This window comes from Emys orbicularis, chromosome 5, assembly GCF_028017835.1.
Source record: "Emys orbicularis isolate rEmyOrb1 chromosome 5, rEmyOrb1.hap1, whole genome shotgun sequence".
NCBI classification, from domain to species: domain Eukaryota; kingdom Metazoa; phylum Chordata; order Testudines; family Emydidae; genus Emys; species Emys orbicularis.
In genome coordinates, this window is record NC_088687.1 from 32,120,099 (window position 1) to 32,139,249 (window position 19,151).

At 43.0% G+C, this 19,151-nt stretch overlaps 1 protein-coding gene across 5 annotated transcripts in view; it reads left to right on the forward strand.

Moving 5' to 3' along the window:
- LEF1 (lymphoid enhancer binding factor 1) overlaps positions 1 to 19,151 on the forward strand; it is a 94,274-nt gene that overhangs the window by 48,922 nt on the left and 26,201 nt on the right. For 3 of the 5 annotated variants that reach the window (XM_065405852.1, XM_065405853.1, XM_065405854.1), the window contains 5 exons: positions 4,283 to 4,415; positions 9,293 to 9,383; positions 12,413 to 12,496; positions 14,306 to 14,428; positions 17,087 to 17,249. In XM_065405852.1, the coding sequence (XP_065261924.1) occupies positions 4,283 to 4,415; positions 9,293 to 9,383; positions 12,413 to 12,496; positions 14,306 to 14,428; positions 17,087 to 17,249 (594 nt within the window). The remainder of the gene's footprint in view (positions 1 to 4,282; positions 4,416 to 9,292; positions 9,384 to 12,412; positions 12,497 to 14,305; positions 14,429 to 17,086; positions 17,250 to 19,151) is intronic. The other 2 variants (XM_065405850.1, XM_065405851.1) reach the window with 1 other exon arrangement.

The window sequence follows — 19,151 nt, forward strand, 5'->3', positions numbered from 1 at the left end:
TGTTGATGCTCTCCAGTACAACATCCTATCACCTCTGGCTCTGGCCTGGAGAGAGATGGAACTCAACACATTCCCTACATGTTTTAGCTAGTCATCTCTTTTTGCAAAGACTTAAAAATTCACGTCTCTTCCCTCCCCCCCTTTTTTTTTCTTCCCACCCTCCCTCTAACTGTGTCTTGTCACATTATACATGAATAAAATACACTCTGGAAAGGAGACCCTCTGAGTGAAAAACAAAACCTTGCTAGCTTTTCAGCATGAGCAGGATTAATTGCAGTTATCACTTAGTATTGTAGTTAACACTTATAACATGATACAAATCCTGCTTAAGCACACTGACTTGGCAGCAACTTTTATAATATTCCTCCTGCTCTTTAAGGTTGAACAGAGTCATGTCACTGGCTTCATCTCTGTTGTTCCATAACATAACAAAACTCCATTGGAGCATGGTGCTGGCACATTGGGGGACTGGGGTGGAGGGGTGGAATGCAGCATATAGCGATGAAATGCCATAGATGAAAATTGATATTTGTAGGTTAACTTTAAAATGCCCTCTGGGTGTGTACAGGCAAGCTGCACTTTTGTGACTCCACTTCCCTCTCCTTAGAAACCTGTACCTGTTGTCCTCCCTCAGGAATTTCACCAGGAGAGAGGCAGCTCTAAAATTGATCAGGGCTCCTTAAGAACCCTGCCGGAAGAGGCACTGAGAGCTTGCTACCACAATATAGCTGTACACAGTATAGATATTCTCCCTCCCCAAGCAACCTGAACTGAAAACAGGCCCCCTCATATCCTGCAAAAAGTGTCTATATGGGGGATAATAGTGACATAACTATATCAGTTTATATTCATATGTTGTTCTGACTCTTTCCCACCCATTTAGACCAGGCCTGATTGAATGCTTGTCCCATCCCATTATATATCCGGGTCAGATGACTCTGGCCTCTTCAGTAGAGTGACTGTTTTGGGTGACGTGCATTGGTCTCTGCCCCTTGCTTCTGGCAGATTTTCAGCCCATGAGGGCCCATGCCCCGGAGAGCCCAGTCAAGGGCCTTAAGATGGAGGGAAATGAATGGGTAAAGCACAGTATCACTCTTTCACTAGTACCAGACTTACAAAAGGCTTTTAATGAACGCCGAGCCCAGGTTGAATCCCTTTCCCTGAATGAGTTTGTGGAACGTTGGCGTTCCTCAGTGATCACCAGAAGAACATTGATAAAATACATTAAAAAAAAACAAAAAACTTTAAACTGAACATGAAACTTTCCAAGCAAAGTTTGATTCAGTGTTCCAGCTTTGAAATGAAATCTAGAGATATGTAGAATAGGGTACATCTTTGCTACTTGCCAGTAAGTAATCTGAATCTATGGGGTCTCAAGCACAGCCACTACCAGAAATGCAACTTCTGGCAAGCAGTGACTTGAAGGGGTAGCTGTGTATGGATCAGCCAATTAACATCACTTTTTGACCTGGTACTTCTAGGAATGTCAGACTTCTAAGAGAGTATCTATTGGTTTTAATTTTCTGTTCATTGATAGAGCTGGATTGAGAGACCTAGAGAGAATTCCTCTGTTCTTAGGATGGTAATGGCACATGCAATGGTAATAAAGTTCCCTTCCCCACAATTCCATCACCAATGTGTCTGGTTCCTCATATATAAGGTACAATCTCTAGGGATGAGTGGGTTGTTCAGTAGTCTGTCCATTCAGTCCTTGGGGCCTTTGCCATCCATGCCGGCTAATGGTTTTTTGGTGTAGACAACAATCCAGTAGGAAGTGGACTGATGCCACCATTCCTCTTACAGAAGCTATCTTGAGAGGGGGCTAGGTAAACAACATGCTCTACCTGCTCCAAGCACTTAAAAGCAGCATGTGGCAGGTATGCTGGATAAACTGATGTCTATGGTGTGTGAAATAAGATGTTTAAATAAATAAGTCACCAGCACACTGAAGACCTAGAGGATAGAAGGAAGGGCTAACTAAAAGCATAAATGGATAATATCTAAAACTAATTCCTGAGTAACCCTGCTACCCTGGAACATGCAGACTAATTATACTCCACATGGGACAAAAGGTTAGTTACCAGACTTGAACAATCAGTACTGCCTAACTGATGTGTGACGTAAACACATCTACAGACCTACAATACACCGACTATTGTAGCTAAAGTTACTGCTGATTGGAGAGTCAATGCACGAATCTTGCAGCTAAAGACTGAGACATGATTTGCAAATCATCTGAAATTTGGCACCTATTTTATTTAATTTATACAAAAAGGAGGGATGAACAGCAGTCTGAGCAATCACCTTTAGAACTGAACTCCTACATATTATTGAAAATTCATATTGCTTCTATTATTTGGTCATAAAAATGGACCTAATGCTTGTTGGCTTTAAAACACCTACTAGCGCTGCTTTCTCTCTCCATCTTGCAAAATATAAGACAAGGCCAAAGCTTAAATTAAAATCCTCAGGTTCTTATCTCCTTCCCACAGGAAAGCAAATCTGTGCTGAAAACCGTAAAATTAAGAGGAGAGCAAGGATAGCATAATTTAGCAAAATATCATGGCACTAGATTCTGAGCTATATGACTGGAGGGATAGGTCAGACATTAAGAAGATACTGCCTTCTAATGCAAGTTCCTTAAGGTGGTGCTCTGAAAACAAGGAAAGCAGAAAATACTGCACTGGTTCCCAGCCACACTCCTCCATGCACTTTTATTAGCCTTTTTAAAAATTTAGTTATCCACTTAATGCTTCTAGTTCTAGAAGTCTAACGAAATCCTTGATTTATACTTTGAAATATAGTCCTAAAATCTATTATGCCAGGGTTTGAGTATTGGGATTCAAATAAAATTCATTTCAATGGGCTCTTAATTTTTTTCTCTTAATTCCAAATATTTGGCAGTTAGTGTCCTTGCTGAGCTTTAAGAGCATTTTTGTCTGACCACTTTCTTCATTTTTAATTAAAAACCTCTGTTTGTGGCATAATTATTTTTGCGGAGGGGCAGCAGACAGATTACTCATCATTTCTACCCCAGTATTCTATCTGTTACATGCTGGGATTACTATAGCATAGTCCTGCTATGAGAAGCGAGGAATGAGGATATATAGGAAAATAGGTAATGTGCACATGGCCTGGTTGAGTCCCCAAAAGAAGTTGTTTTCTAGGGTTTTTTGGTAAGGAGTTGGGGATAATGTTTGAGCTGTGAGAAGAATTACTGCTGGTGGTGTTTCCTCAGCTTCAGGGCACTCCTGCGTGTATCAGGCACACTTTTGTTTTTAATGGCTGTCTAATTTGTAGAAAATATCAAATACAAGTGTGTGTTTTATTTATATCTGTATTTTTTTCAACACCCAGTTGGGAGAATAACACGACAATACTGGTCTTCTCAGGCATTTTTAGCACTTTTCAGTTCTTAGGTTGACGTGTACTAAGTTCCTAAGCAGCAGGGATCTGGTGCTACCCTTCTCCAGAAATTGAGCTGATATGTTTTGATCATAAGCAACCTAGTTTGTTAAAGGGACACTGTCAACTCCTTATACCCCAAATTACACTCTTGTGGGGGACTGTTCTGTTCCCTGTTATGAACTGAAATATTTAAATATTTATTTAAAATTTCATCACTCTTTTTTGGGGGATTGGGATAGTGCAGAAGGAAGGAGACGATACCCCAGCAGTGTTGGACATTTTCAACAGTATAGCACTGTATTAATGCACAAGAACCAGACAGTGACATCAAACAAAAATGACACTGATCAGACTGGTTTCACTGTTCAAGGCCGAAGAAATGCAAACTGTAATTGGTGGTGTAGAGCTTTCCCATAATTTTATTTCTGCTGTGTAGTTGGTCCTATTCTGGTACTATGTGGACTGCTTGGCCTCTGCTTGCCCTCCTACTAGTCAGCTCCTCCTCTTGCTTCTTCCCATAACCCCACTCCACTAGGCCTCCCAAGAGCAGCTGCAGCTGTCTCTCTACCTAACCATAGCAACTTTCTGGCTGTTGCTTCAGCACCCTCTCTATCTGGTCCGCCCCAACAGTCTTCAGGCTGCCACTACAAGCTTGACTGTCATGCCTCATCCCCCTCAAAAGCACTCTGTCCTAGCAGGTAAGAGTCCATGTTTTGTATGTTCAGGAGCAAGGAGTTTAAATATGGTTAGTAATACAAATAAGAGTCGTTTTAAAACAAGTTACCATGAGTGTCCGCCGGCTCCTCCTCCCCAAAAAAAACTATTAGCGAATTGAGAATTATTACTAATGCTTCTTGTTTTTACTCTCTTGCAGTCAAATAAGGTGCCAGTGGTGCAGCCTTCACATGCGGTTCACCCTCTCACCCCACTTATCACTTACAGCGACGAGCACTTTTCTCCAGGGTCACACCCTTCACACATCCCCTCAGATGTCAACTCAAAACAAGGTGAGGCTACTTCTAACAACTAAAGGAAAGCACAAGAAACAACTGTGAATGCTAGTTTTGGAGCTCTAGTACTCTGAAGCCCGCCAACATATCAAAGGATCTATTCTAAATCCTGGTTTCAAGGGTCTCCTAATTTAGCAAATTATCTTCCTCTGAAACTTGACATGTAATGTGTTGGTATGGGACAACTATGCTTGCCTAATATAAATATCTTAACTGGCTCTTTAAAGTTGGAGGACAATGCGCATTTTTATCACTTTGCCTTATTTTGCTCATCAAAATATTTCAAAATGATTAAAAAAAAATTAGTCCTTGGCGCCCCCTGTTGTGCCCAAGTATTGCAGCACACAGACATATGAAATCTCAATGATTTGAGACACAGGAAGGTGAGTTGAATTATATATTTAAAACCTTAAGTTCCTTGTTTTGTCAAACTTGTATTTCATGTCCTTATTTCCTTCCCATATTTCATCATATTCCAAAATGTAGTGCCGTGCAAGAGGAAGGTTCTTAGTGCCCTTTCTCTCCTTATTGTCACTTATCTTAATTGAGTAGTGGTCTGTAAAATACACTTGTAGTTTTCAGAACACACAATTTGAGGCAATGTAAATATAACAGAATCTTGGGCATGTAGTTGAACTGTGTAAAATTTCTAATCTTGCAAAAAGACTGATTTTTAGATGTATGCATCTTTAGATGTCAACTATTTCTTTGTGCACGTAAAACATTCAAAACCAAATAGTTTTGTAAGTTTATCTCCTGGATGTAGCGGCCATTGAACAGATTTACAGTTTGCTGGGCAGCTTTGTCCTGCAACACACAAACACAATGTCACTGAATGCAATTTGTGGGGCTTCACTGAAAGACTTGAGAACATCTACACATCTTGTTTGAAACCAGGGGTGGTGATGGTTTTCACCTAAAACCATATGGGTCTTGATTAATTTAGTCTCATGGTTCAGTTGCATCTAAAACGTGGTGTGGGAGTGCACTAACCTGGATTGAGACAGGTCACCAGAAGTGAAGATGCACAGAACGCGATGGAGACGAGTGGATTTGAGAGCAAGGAAACAAGCTCCCAATGAGATCCCCCAAGAGGGGAAGTGAGAAGGAGGGGAGTGTGGTGTGGTGAGGGCAGGGGATTGGCAAGGACAAGGAAGGAGCAAGCGAGGTGGGTAGATGCTAGACACAAGAGGCACAGTGATGAACAATGAACAAGGTGAAGCTTGGGAGAGTGGAGGAGTGATCCAGGGCAGAAGATAGTGGCACAGCATTTGGAGATAAGGAAAAGAAGAACAGAGGGTTCAGGGGCCAGGATAGCCCAGCAGATGGAGCAACAGAGGCACAGATATAACGGATGCTATGATTATTAAAACAGGTAGTTAGGAGGCTGTAGAAAAGTCTCTTGCTTCCCTTGGATGTTAGGGCAGCCAGTACCACCCGGAAAAGAGAAAGCAGAGCTCCTGGCCCTCCGTAGAGGGCCTGCTCAGAGGCTGCTCCCTTGGGTCTGTGATGGTCATGGTCTCTACTGGGGAAACAAAGGCAGCAAACTTGGCCTTGTGGAGGGACTGGTGGCAGCTGGCTCAGGTTGCGTAGGGGACTAGCTATGTGCGTAAATCCATAGGTTGCCTCCCTTGGTTTCAATACTCTTGTATACGCCTGGAGGACTGCCAAGCTGCACAGCTAGAATGTGAAGGTCCATTGAGTTCTGGACTGGGGTCCTGGTGCAAGCCCATCTCTAGACAAATCGTTGAGTACTGTCAGTATTGTCCATTTGAGGGAGGTTTTCTAAACTCCTCCCATGTATCCTTTGTGTGCTCATTGTCCTTCCTATGCCAACAATATCAATGGACTGTATCCAAGATCCAGTCACACTCCTGTGTGATTTCTGTTTCACTCCTAAAAGTCTAGCTTGTGAGATAGTCTGAACTTAAGCATTGGGGCAAGCAAGTATAGACCAGGGCACTACTCCAGCTCCTGCAACATGGACAATAGTACTGACTCTGCTGGCCTTGTGAGTCTTGCTCTCCGGGCATGAATGCAGAAGATAAATATGTATATGAATTAATACCTCAGGGACTTTCAACAAATTACTCAGTCCCATTGCTATGATGTGCCCCCATTATGACACTGAAGTTTTATCCCTTATGTCAGAGTTGTCAGCCTGTGGTGGCTCATTGGGTGCACAGCACGGGAACTCCGAAGATGTTGAGACTTCAGCCAGGATTTGCTTTTCATTTGCCTTTCTGTACTACAGTTATTTTCCTCTTGTGCCCACCATAGGCCCTAGCTTAAAGTCCTCCCGTACTTATTTTGGTTCCTTCTGTTGTCCTTCCTTTCTCCCTCCTTGCCAGCTCTTTCTTGCCCTTAACACAAGGCATAGATCCTATTCTCACTGAACTGGGGGATCTTACAGTGCTCATGCCTCTGAGCCGATGAAAGGTTGCTGGAAGTGGGAATGAACGAGAAGGCTGGAGGCCTCTGAGGTGACCAAATATTCCACGGTTTTAGTCAAACTAGGTCTCCCAATTTAAATACTATCTGTGCACCAGAACCTAGTAAACTGTAAAATGACCAGATGTCCCCGGTAAACTTCAAGAAAGTTTGCTGCCATATGCTTCCATTGGTGTTTGTGTCCTACCTCCTGGTTACTCTTTGAGCTGAGGATTCGATAAAATGAATTGCTTCAGATCCTAGTTTCTGGGTGTCTTCTGCTCAGGGCTCTGCTAGTCCTTGGCATCTGGCTGTGGGACTTGCTGTCTCTCTGGCAATGGTGGTATGTTACTCAGCAAACTGTTAGCTCTTGCTGCACTCTTCTTTCAAGGTGCCTTGTATTATGAGGTCTGGGAACATGTGGTACAGAATTGGCAAGAGTTATGCCGGCTTTGAACTGGTTTTGCCATACCCAAATCATTCTTAACTAAAGGCAGAGATGTCAATAGTTGCCATTGAGCTTTGTTATGTTACTGCATGACAGCCATTTCTCTAGGATTTATTCTCGGTTTTCATGCATGTGCAGCCTGACTTTAAGGTGAATCATCTGGGAGTTGAGGGTTAGTAAATAGTTACAAGACTCTTCTCTTTGTGCATGTGAATAAACACACAGCAAAGGCATTGTCCAAGGAGAGCAGTCCTTCCTTTTTGCTGTCCCATCATACAACAACAAGGGGTCCCTCAAAATGTCAGTAAATGTCACACAAATAATCAAAAGTACCACTTTCACATGGTATGTAGTCAGCCCATGCATTTTACTGCCATACCGCAAGTGATCAACATGTTTCATACTGAAGCTGTAGTCCTTATAGGGCTGAAAGCTTGGACCAGGAGTAACTCGTGTATGTTAGCTCAATAAGGGCAATCAAATCACATGTTGCAAGGCTTGGGAAGGAATAGCACCAGCCCCTTATGTAAAATTTAACAACTGGTTGCACACAATATAGTGGTCTCTTATTCCTTGGGAGTATTGAGGATTGGCCATTGCCAGAGGCGAGACACTGGGCTTGTTTTCACTCAGTATGGCAATTCTTGTTATAGAATCTGTAAAAGGGAAATGGAGTACTTGGGAATAAGCCAAATGAAGGTTCTCTCTTAAATTATTCGTTTCAGCTCCTACTGAAATGTCAAAACTGACAGAGTAGCAGCAACACCATTAAGGTGACATTTTTGCCATCCTCACCCCCCTCCCCCACTACAATTTTAAGATTTCTAACATACCCTTTTAAATCCCTTAATCTTAAATGCAGATTTTAAAATCAGTTTATGGTCAAAATATATCAACATTAAGAGTCTCAAAGTAAAGATCACAAACGTTCCATCTTTCACCTTTAGAGTGTCACTATATAAATATTTAATATACATTTTCAAGTAGCTGATTTAACATGTGAAGTGAAATTTGCAATTCTTGCTGTTCCAAACCCCTCCTCCTCCTGAAACATATTTTAAATAAACCAATGTCTCTGTGGCCTCTAGCCATAATTCTTTCTCTCCTTGGAGCATGAGTTTTAGGTAAAACATGAAAACCACAGACCCAGTTGGGACTAGGATTAGTTTTAATCTTGAGGTGATTTTTACAGTTGTAGGACTTCGTATTCTGGGGAATGTGAACTGATGGATCACTTCTCATGGGACTCTTATTTTTTTTCCATGAAACACTACCAGTGCAACACAGATTGACCTTGGAGCCCATAGGAGTCAACTTGATGAAGAGCTTAGTTGGAGCTGGAGTGACAATCAGAAGCCAAATGAATCATATCAAGTGTGACCATTACAGGCCTGAAAATGATTCTTAATTAACTACTGATCCTCTGTGGTAGCAAGTTTCCAAAATCTGTAAATTCATAAGGGAACCAGTGAAAAATGTACAAGTAACAATTTACCTAATCTGTTAGCTCTGGTGTGCTGCCTGTTTGAAAACGCTTTATTTTTCTCGTTTCGTTTGGCTCTTCAGAACACTTGCTCAGGACTCTGTCAGTAGGTTCAGTGCAACACTTCAGAGATGAAGTATTGCCACAGCATCTCCATACGATTTTTAGATTTCATGGCGGCTGCATTTATGGTCAGGGTTTGGTTTTTTTTTTTTTTTTTTTTTTGTTTTTTGTCTTCTCCTTCCACTTTACTTTTCCCAAGAGGGTTTTTTTTTTTCCTTCCCCCCCCCCCGTTTTAATCCTGAATTTAGTAGAGGATGCAAGCTCTACTTATTATTCTAAAGGCTGGAATTAATGGTGTTTTTCTTGTAATACTAACCAAAAATAAAGCTAGACTTCCTTGTGTAGAACAACAATTTTTACTGTGATGTTAACCATATTATTTTTGTATTATAGTATTAATCACCACATTTTCACTCAAATACCAAACTTATTCTCCATGCTCTCTGACAGGCATGTCCAGACATCCTCCAGCTCCTGATATCCCTACCTTCTATCCCTTGTCTCCTGGTGGTGTAGGACAGATAACGCCACCTCTTGGCTGGTAAGATCCTCTTGCTGCTGTTTAGACATATGTTCACGCACATCCTCTCTAGGATTATTGAATGAATTGCAGAATTTATGAACTAAGAAAAACATCACTACCGTGAGAGAAATGACTATTTTATTTTAGTTTGAAAGATCAACATTTTTGATCTTTGAAATGAATTGGATCTGTTTTTTAACATGTACGGAAATTGAAATACATAGATTTCACTTTGAAGTGAGAATAGTTTTTATGGCTCACACTTCTGGGTCTTGACATTTGGTAGAATTGCAGAAAAACAGGTCTCAAGAAACTAAAGATCAATTTTTTTAACAAACAAAATTGCAATTACTTGTAACAAACTTTCAAGTATGGAATTGTTTTTTTTTACTGGAAACGGCACCAAAATAGAGAACAAACTTTATATTATGTTCCTTACAGAATCGGTAAGATTTGAGGACAGTACTCAATTACTGGAGAGTTCATATATTTTTGTTAATTTTTAACACTAGCAGTAGAAGGATCCTCATGCTCAGAGTAGGATTCCTTCAGGAGCTAGTATTTACGTATAGTGTCTCCCATCACAGAATGATCAATAATGCTTGAACTGTCTGAGAATCTCCAAGCATTTTAGAATGGATAACAAGTGTGTGTGTGTGTGTGTGTGTGTGTGTGTGTGTGTGTGTGTGTGTGTGTGTGTGTGTGTGTGTGTGTGTGTGTGTGTGGCTATCGATAACAAATGTGTGTGTATATGTAACTATAGGAGGACAAACTGACAAACTATAGGAGGGGTTAAGTGAATTAGAATCCCATACCTTGTTACTCAATTCTGTGCCCTACCTAATGGTAAGTATTATCATTCCAATTTTAGATTGAGGGGAAACCAACATACATTTCAGACCAGATCATGCAAGGTGCTGAGCAGCCTCTCAACTTAAGGAGCCTGGCTTGTTTATCTTAACCAAATGAAGGTTCAGGGAAATGATTGCTCTAAATTCATCAGAGGGATAAACAGCAGGGAGAGAGAGGAGTCTTTAAATTAAGGTCCAAAGTTGGAACAAGATGGAACAAATGGATATAAATTGTCCATCAAGAAGGTTAGACTAGAAATTTTAGGTTTCTGATGGTCAGAGGAGTGAAGTTCTGGAACAGCCTTCCAAGGAGGGCAAAAATACATAACGTGTTTTAAGACTGAGCTTGATAAGTTTATGGAGGGGATGGTATGATGCTTGTTTACAGTGGCAAATATCTCCAATGGCCAGAAATAGGAAACTAGATGGGGAGGGCTCTGAGTTACTACGGAGAATTCTTTCCCAGGTGTTTAGCTGGTGGGTCTCACCCACATGCTCAAGGTCTAATTGACCGCCATATTTGGAGTTGGGAAAGAATTTCCCTCCAGATCAGATAGGCAGAGATTCAGGGAGTCTTTCACCGTCCTCTGCAGCATGGGGCACAAGTCGCTGGCTGGTTTGAACTAGAGTAGAGTAAATGGTGGATTCTCTGAAACTTGCAGTCTTTAAATCAAGATTTGAAGATTTAAGTAACTCAGCCAGAGGTTATGGGTCTATTGCAGGAGTGGCTGGGCAAGGTTCTGTGGCCTGCAGTGTGCAAGAGGTCAGGTCAGACTAGATGATCATGATGGTCCCTTCTGGACATAGTCTGAGTCTGAGCTCTGGTTGCTCTGTGCCTTGTGGTATCAGGACAAAAATCACTTGCTGAAAGCCACAATAGTAAGTTAATAGCAAAGACAGAGCATCTGATTTCCAGTTTACTGTTCACTGGTCTCAAGACTGAGCTGCCACCTCACCACTACCAGATGATTTCTGGTGGTCCTTTTCCAGCTTTGGTTAAGTGCCAGCATTTCTTCTGAATAGTTTCTTGATGCAAAGATTGGGAGGGTGTAGAAGGGAGTAAGGAAACTGGGAGGAAAAGGAGAGACTATCTAATTGTAAAATTTTGAAATCCACTCAGCGGTGCTCACTCATACTTGAACATATTCCCCAATCCGTTATGTTCTGCCTCTTTCCAGCTCAATTCTATGCTGCAGCATTACTGAGATTTCTACTACTTTTTTCTGGTTTTGAGCACTGTTTTCCCCCCCCCCCCCCCCCACACGCATACTCACTTAGTGTGAAAACTCTCAGCCTGAGCATTATAAATGCCAGCAGCTTTGGAAGTCCCAGTTTTAACACTAAATCTGTCTATCAATAAGTGTTTGAATAGAATTGATGGAGCTTAGTCTTTCAAAGCTGGATCAATTATTCTGTCTGAACTTTGTTACTTAAGTGCATTAATCCTTGTTCAAGAGTTGCATCAACGCCAACTGGAAGTAAAGACGATGTGAACTAAGCAGAAAAAGTTCAAAGTGTTTGAAGCATTAATTGGTGATAGAATTCCATATATAGAGACAATATCTTTAAGAAATTCTAAAGAATGGTGGGGTTTCAAATGAGCTGGCTTTAGTCACTTGGTTGAAAAAAGAAAAGGAAAAAAGCCTTAAACCCAAGTGACTAAAATGTACTTTTCATTTTATTTATATTTATTAATAAAATATATAACTTTTCTTTAGCTTCGTAAAAGTGCTGACAACTTGTGACATGCTGTATGAGATGTAAAATGAAGACAGGCCTGGGATTTCAAAGATTTCCCCTCCCTCTCCCCCCCCCCCCCCCCCCAAAGAAAACTCTCCAAATGGTTCTGTGGGAGTCACTGTTAATACACTAACAGTGGGCCAGATTCTGGTACTCATACACTGATTGCAATGGGACTACTGTTCCACAGGAGTTGAGGGTATTGGAATATGGCCCAATGACTTAAAAATAGGCAATGTTTTTTTGTGTTTAACAAAACCTAGATTACGAATATCTTTTCAGTGGGCGAGAGAGAAATCTTATTCAGTGCAAGCATGTAGACACCCATGAGCTACAGAATACATGGCACATAACTGTTTGCTACCACGCTGAGTTCCCATCAAGTGCTTATGACTCTAGGGTATCTTTTAATACAATATCATATTATTGATGGGTTCCTTTCTTCTGTGACCTCAGGCAAGGTCAGCCTGTATATCCCATCTCGAGTGGATTCAGGCAGCCCTACCCATCCTCACTCTCAGTCGACCCTTCCATGTCCAGGTAGGTGTAGGAGGTGAATGACTGACCGGGGAGTAACTGCTGGCATTAAAGGGCAAGTTGCTCTTCTGCTTGCATCTTGGTCTGCCTTTGCTTGCTTTTCAGTCAGCGAAAAATGTATGTATAATTTTTATTTAAAATGTTTGTGTATGTACAGTTTGCCTGGATCCCACACTAGTCTCATTCAGCATTTCCCTGGCAGTCAGTGAAGTATTGAAATTAGAAACACTTATGAATTGTATTAACCAATAATCAAACCATTTCATATCAAATGGGCATTGTTTGTTAGACACAACGTATTAGGAAATACTCCAGTTTTTATTCTTCAAATATGAAACCAGGCAAAACTTCTCATTCTAGTTTGAATTATGTAATTACACTCTTAAATAGTTCAAATTGGGTACTGTGCCATGTGGAAATATGCAGAACTACTCCCAAGTTGGAATTTCTTATCCCAAAGCTATTAGAAGGAAAGGGATGCCAACAAGCTGTAAATACACACAGTATGTCTGTACTGGTGTGTGAATCAGGCACTATGTTTACATATTAGTGCAAGCAAGCAATGCTAACTGAGACTTGGCCATGCCAAACTCCAAATCTTCTCTGTGTAATGCTTTTGCACTCTGGAAAGATGGCTTACACATCCTGTGCTTGGTGTACACAAGGTTGCAATGTCCCATCTCTGCATTTTGTTTTGCTTTCACACTGGGCTTTGGATTGTCCACTTAAGTGGTGGGCTCCTCACAACTTTTTATATGGGCTTCTGTGTTTAATTACTCTTCCTCTACTCATTTTCAGGTGAACTACAGGCATGTTTCAGTCAGGGTATCCAAGAGGAAAATAGCTGCTCTCCCCACAACAAACTTTACCCCTTCCCAACCTCATTCTGTTGGGTTACTGGGCTCTCTTGTGCAAATCACTGTAGCATAAGCTTTAACACTAACAAATGCAGTAAACTGTTCTCTTTTGGGGCTTGATCCTGCAAGTACTGACCACTTGGGACTGCAATCCAGCAAGCAATTGAAGCATGTGCTTGCTTTTACAGCAGTGAGACTATTTCGCATGCTCAAAGATAAGCATGTGCTTCAGTGCATTGCTTGATTGGAGCCAGAATGCTCAGCACTTTGAGGATCGCACCCCTGATTATGAGGATGATTTTTTTTCTTCTATCTTAACACAATGAAAGGGAAAGTCATCTAGTTCTGGAAGAACCGGTTGGTTTTCCCTTCCGGAATACCAGATTTCCCTTTAGAGTTAAAAGATTTAGCCCAGAATGTCGGGGAAGTAGGGGTATAGGTGAAATGATCTTGGACCCTTACATGTTTACTTTACTTTAAAATATTTTGAAAAGCAAAAGGTTCTAAACTAAATACCAACATACCTATGGGGTTTTTTGAAAGGACTGTTCTCTTCCTTTTTGCATTTTTTCTTTTTCTTTTTCTGCATGGCAGTTCCCTCCTTTGTTGGCTGGTGATGGATATTTTCAGTATTTATATGCTGCTGTGTTAATGCCCCTTTTGGTTATGGGGAAAGTGTATTTTTATTGATATCTAGTGCAACAGTAGGTATGTTCCACTTCCTTGTGCACATTGCCATCTCTTTATTTGAGAGGTAATAAAATAACTTCTTCAGACCAAAATGTTGGCCTATTTTGAATAAGCTTAGATACAATGCATGAATCTTCGCTAACTAATTTTTACATATTCTTTGTTGCAAGCTCTGTAGTGTTCTACTGCTAATGTACAAGTTTTGGATATGCAGCCTGTTCTTCCTATTGTGATAGACTCTCTACTTGGTTGGTTTGTTTTTTAGGTTTTCACATCATATGATTCCTGGTCCTCCAGGCCCTCACGCAACTGGAATCCCTCACCCAGCTATTGTAACACCTCAAGTCAAACAAGAACATCCACACACTGACAGCGACTTAATGCATGTGTGAGTCTGCCTTTCTGTGCTAGCCCTTAAATCCTGAAGTGTTTGCAGATTAATAGTTAAAAGGAGGGCTGAGAAGTAAAAAACAAAGCAAGTGTCCTTCATGGTCACTCTGAATTATGATTCTGTAAAGTTTGCTATAACTAAAGGGGGGAGTGGATGGCTCATGGGAGGAGTATTGATATGAAGCCTTTATTTCTAGGTCACTCCCTTGAATGTTATCTAAGGGTACGTCTACACTTACCGGAGGGTCCGGCAGCAGGCAATCGATGTTCTGGGATCGATCCCGGAAGTGCTCGCCGTCGACGCCGGTACTCCAGCTCGGCGAGAGGAGTACGCGGCATCGATGGGGGAGCCTGCCTGCAGCGTCTGGACCCGCGGTAAGTTCGGACTAAGGTACTTCGAATTCAGCTACATTATTAACGTAGCTGAATTTGTGTACCTTAGTCTGAAGTGGGGGCTTAGTGGGGACCAGGCCTAAGGTGGTAGCTGCCGAAAGCTGTATTGCCATTTGATGGCTTATCTGAAGCTAGGCTTGTGAGCTGATACTCAGTCAGTTTCTAGTGCAAAGGTGTTGACTGCAAAAACCACCACTATAATTTGGCATCCTTTTTAGCAGATGAACACAAAGGGCTCAAGAAATAAATGGGCAAGGAGACTGAGCTACCTTTTCACCCCTAAAGATGGCCTTCCAGAGCACTGTGGAAACATGCTGGCAGAGTGTTTGTTTCATGGATAAATCAAGTACAATTTCATTCATAGTCAAGGACTGCCAATCCAACACCCTCCTCCTAAATTCAGTCCTAAATACAGAATACAGTAGAACCTCACAGTTACGAACACCTCGGGAATGGAGGTTGTTCATAACTCTGAACAAAACGTTATGGTTGTTCTTTCAAAAGTTTACAACTGAACATTGATACAGCTTTGAAACTTTACTAGGCAGAAGAAAAATGCTGTTTTTAGCCATTTTAATTTAAATGAAACAAGCATAAACAGTTTCCTTACCTTGTCAAAACTTTTAGTAAATGTCCCTTTTATTTTTTAGTAGTTTAACACAGTACTGTACAGTATTTGCTTTTCCTTTCTTCGTCTTTCTCTTCCTCCTCCTCCTCCTTCCATCTCCATTTCTGGTTCCACATGAGGCATGTGGTTGACCAGTCAGTTCGTAACTCTGGTGTTCGTAACGTTGAGATTCTACTGTAAGTTCAAAAGTTGCAGTAGTAGATCAAACATGAGCTCTCAAACTTAACATACAGTAGCACATCCTTAATTTGAAATTGAAGCTTGAAAATATTCCTCTCAATAACTTTTAGACTAAAGGTAAATATAGGGTTACCATATTTCCGCAATCAAAAAAGAGGACATGGGGGGGGGGGGGGAGAGGAGCCCCGCCCCTGCCCTGTCCCGCCCCATCCACTCCCTCCCACTTCCCACCCCCTGACTGCCCCCCTCGGAACCCCCAACCCCCTCCTGCTCCTTGTCCCCTGACTGCCCCCTCCTGGGACCCCTGCCACTAACTGCCCCCTAGGACCCCACCCCCTATCTAAGCTGCCCTGCTTCTTGTCCCCTGACTGCCCCCTCCTGGGACCCCTGCCACTAACTGCCCCCCTAGGACCCTACCTGTCCCCTGACTGCCCCGACCCTTATCCACACCCCTACCCCATATTCACACCCCCACCCCCAGACAGACCCCCGGGACTCCCATGCCCTATCCAACTGCTCCCCGCCCCCTGACAGGACCCCCAGAACACCCGACCCATCTAGCCCCCCCCCCCGCTCCCTGTCCCTGACTGTCCCAACCCCTCTCCAGATCCCTGCCCCCGACAGCCCCCCCCCAAACTCCCGACCCATCCAACCCCCCGTCCCTGTCCCCTGACCAGGGCCGGCTTTAGCAAGAGCCCAGGAATCGGGCTGCGCTCCGGCCGGAGCTCCGGCCGGGGTCACGGGGCTTGGGGCCGGGCTAGTGCGCTCGGCCGGAACTGGGGCCGCCGCCCTGGGGCCCGAGCTGGGCCGGAGCCGCTGTGGCCGGGGCCGGGGGTGCTCGGCTGGCGCCGCTCGGCCGGGGCCCGGCCGGCGCCGCTCGGCTGGAACCGGGGCCGGTGCCCCAGGGCCCGAGCTGAGCCGGGCCGGAGTCGCTGGGGCCGGAGCCGCTTGGCTAGGGTCAGAGGGAGCCGCTCGGTCAGGGCTGGACTGGGCCGCGCTGCGCCTCCCCGGAGCCCTCCTCCTCGCGTGTCCCCCACCGCCCCAGCTTACCTGCTGCTGCCCGCCTGCCCCTGCTTGTTTTCAGGCTTCCCGCGAACATCTGATTCGCAGGAAGCAGGGGAGGGGGAGGAGCAGGAGGGCGGAGCGTTCAGGGGAGGGAGGAGGGGGAAGTGAGCTGTGGGAGGGGTGGACAGCTGCGGGGCCGGGCGGCGTGCTAAGGCTGCAGGGGATGGGGGGGAGCCGGGAAAGGGCTTTGGCTGCCGAGCAGCGCTTGGCTGCCACTTTTCGGTCTATAAATAGCCGACTGGGGGGGGAAATCCCGGACATTTTTAGATTTTTAGAAATCTCTCCCGAACGGCTATTTAAAGAACGAAAAGCTGGACATGTCTGGGGAAATCCGGACGTATGGTAGCCCTAGTAAATAGATGTTATGTCTTTTCCCCCACCACATTTTAGGAAGCCTCAGCATGAACAGAGAAAAGAGCAAGAGCCGAAAAGACCTCACATTAAAAAACCTCTGAATGCTTTTATGTTATACATGAAAGAAATGAGAGCAAACGTCGTAGCAGAGTGTACTCTGAAAGAGAGCGCAGCTATCAACCAGATTCTTGGCAGAAGGGTATGTACAATATGTATTTACTAGTAATTGGTGTATATAGCCTTTTTAGAGGGTTTTAAGGCAAACTTCCTGGCTTGATGTGTTGACTAGAATACACATATTAACAGTTAGTAGAAGCAAGGATATGCAACTAAAAATAAAAACTGTTATCTTGGTTTCATGCAGGGGAGTTAGCCATATCATCAGACTTACCCCTCTCTTTTTGACTGCAGCACTGGACATAAAAGTTGTGATTGTGTCTAATGTGTATATTACCAAGGACTGTCTTAATATTTTACTAACTCCTTCTTGGGAGTAAAAAGCAGGTGGAAAGAGACTTTTATTAGATTCAGTTGATCTAAAAATAAAATGCAAGTTCTAAGTAGGACCACAATCCATCCCTCGGACTTGTCTACACTTAAAATGCAGCAGCAGCATAGCTGTAGCTTCAGTGTAGACACTACCTATGCTGAGAGGAGGGATGCTCTCATTGTTGTAGATAATCCTCAAGAGGTGGTAGTTAGGTCGACAGGAGGATACTTTGCTGTCTACACTGGGGGTTAGGTTGGTTTAACTGCATTGTTTGTGATGTGAATTTTTCACATCACTCTGTGATGTAGTTATACCAACCTATCTTCCTACTGTAGACCAGACCTTAGAATTATCCATGCCCAGCATGAGTAAACTAGCCAAGGAGATGTAGTGAAGCAGTGTTGCCTTGGTACACTGCATTTTTACTTACTTTAGAAATTATCAGATCAGAATACGTGCCAAGTAACACGATTAAAAAGCCCCTCTCTCTCTCCTCTTCCTGTGCAAGTTCTGAGACTTGCCAATAAGATCAGTTTTTCTCTCTCTTCTGGGACTTCTTTAGTTTGAGCTGTGCTTGCCAGCTACCTAAAGCCCTTGGCTTTTAAAACAGAGTTTGGTGTCAATGTGATTATGGTTCTGTTTGTAAAGAATATTGTAAAGTTTGCTTCCTGGCTCCATCAAAACATGCTTTTATTTGATTTTGATTATTCTTGTATATAAAAAATAATATACTCACCTCCTCTCCACTAATCATTCCAGCCTTGATGCTCCATTTTGTTTATCTCACAAGTCTCAGAATCTTTTAATCCAGGCTATCTCGCTAATTTCACTAATGTACCTCAAGACCTACTTTTAAGGTGTGTCGACAACTTTATGTGGCTCTTACTTTCTAACTAACCCACCACCACCCCATCTCCCTCAATGAAACAAAACAAACACAAAATGTGTGTGTGTGTGTGTGTGTGTGTGCACGCCTTTTGAGTGTTTGTAACCTTAGGCCTGGTCTACACTCCAGTTAGGTTGACCCAGCTACATTGTTCAGGGGTCTGAAAAATCCACACCCCTGAGTAACACAATAAAGCCGACTAACCCCTGATGTAGACAGTGCTAGGCCAATGGAAAAATTCTTCTGTCAACCTAGCTAGCTCTTCTTGGGGAGGTAGATTACCTGTGCTGATGGGAGAACCCTTCTGTTGGTGTAAATAGTGTCTATGCTGAAGTGCTGCAGCTGCACCACTCTAGTGTGTCAAGTGAAGATGAGCCCTTATTTGCTCTCTCTCCTTCATCCCCTTTCATTGCCTCTTGTCATTTTGACACAGGGACGTGGTCTCTGCCTCAAAGAACTTGTATTCTGACACCCTTGCAGGCTTTTGGGCATTCTGATGCTATTGTGAAATGGTGACCTCTTGACAAATTCCTAGCTGTAAGTGGGAAGAGTTCCTATTCTCTGAGCCTCTCTGGAGTCTAGGTTTTAAGTTGGCAGCACTCTGGGATCAGTGAGGACTGTTGCCTGTAGTGGATGCAACAGTTAAATATCAGAAGACATCAATATCTAATAAAAAAAAAACCTATGAAAATTGCAGAATCTGACAATGCAGCTTTATGGGTCTT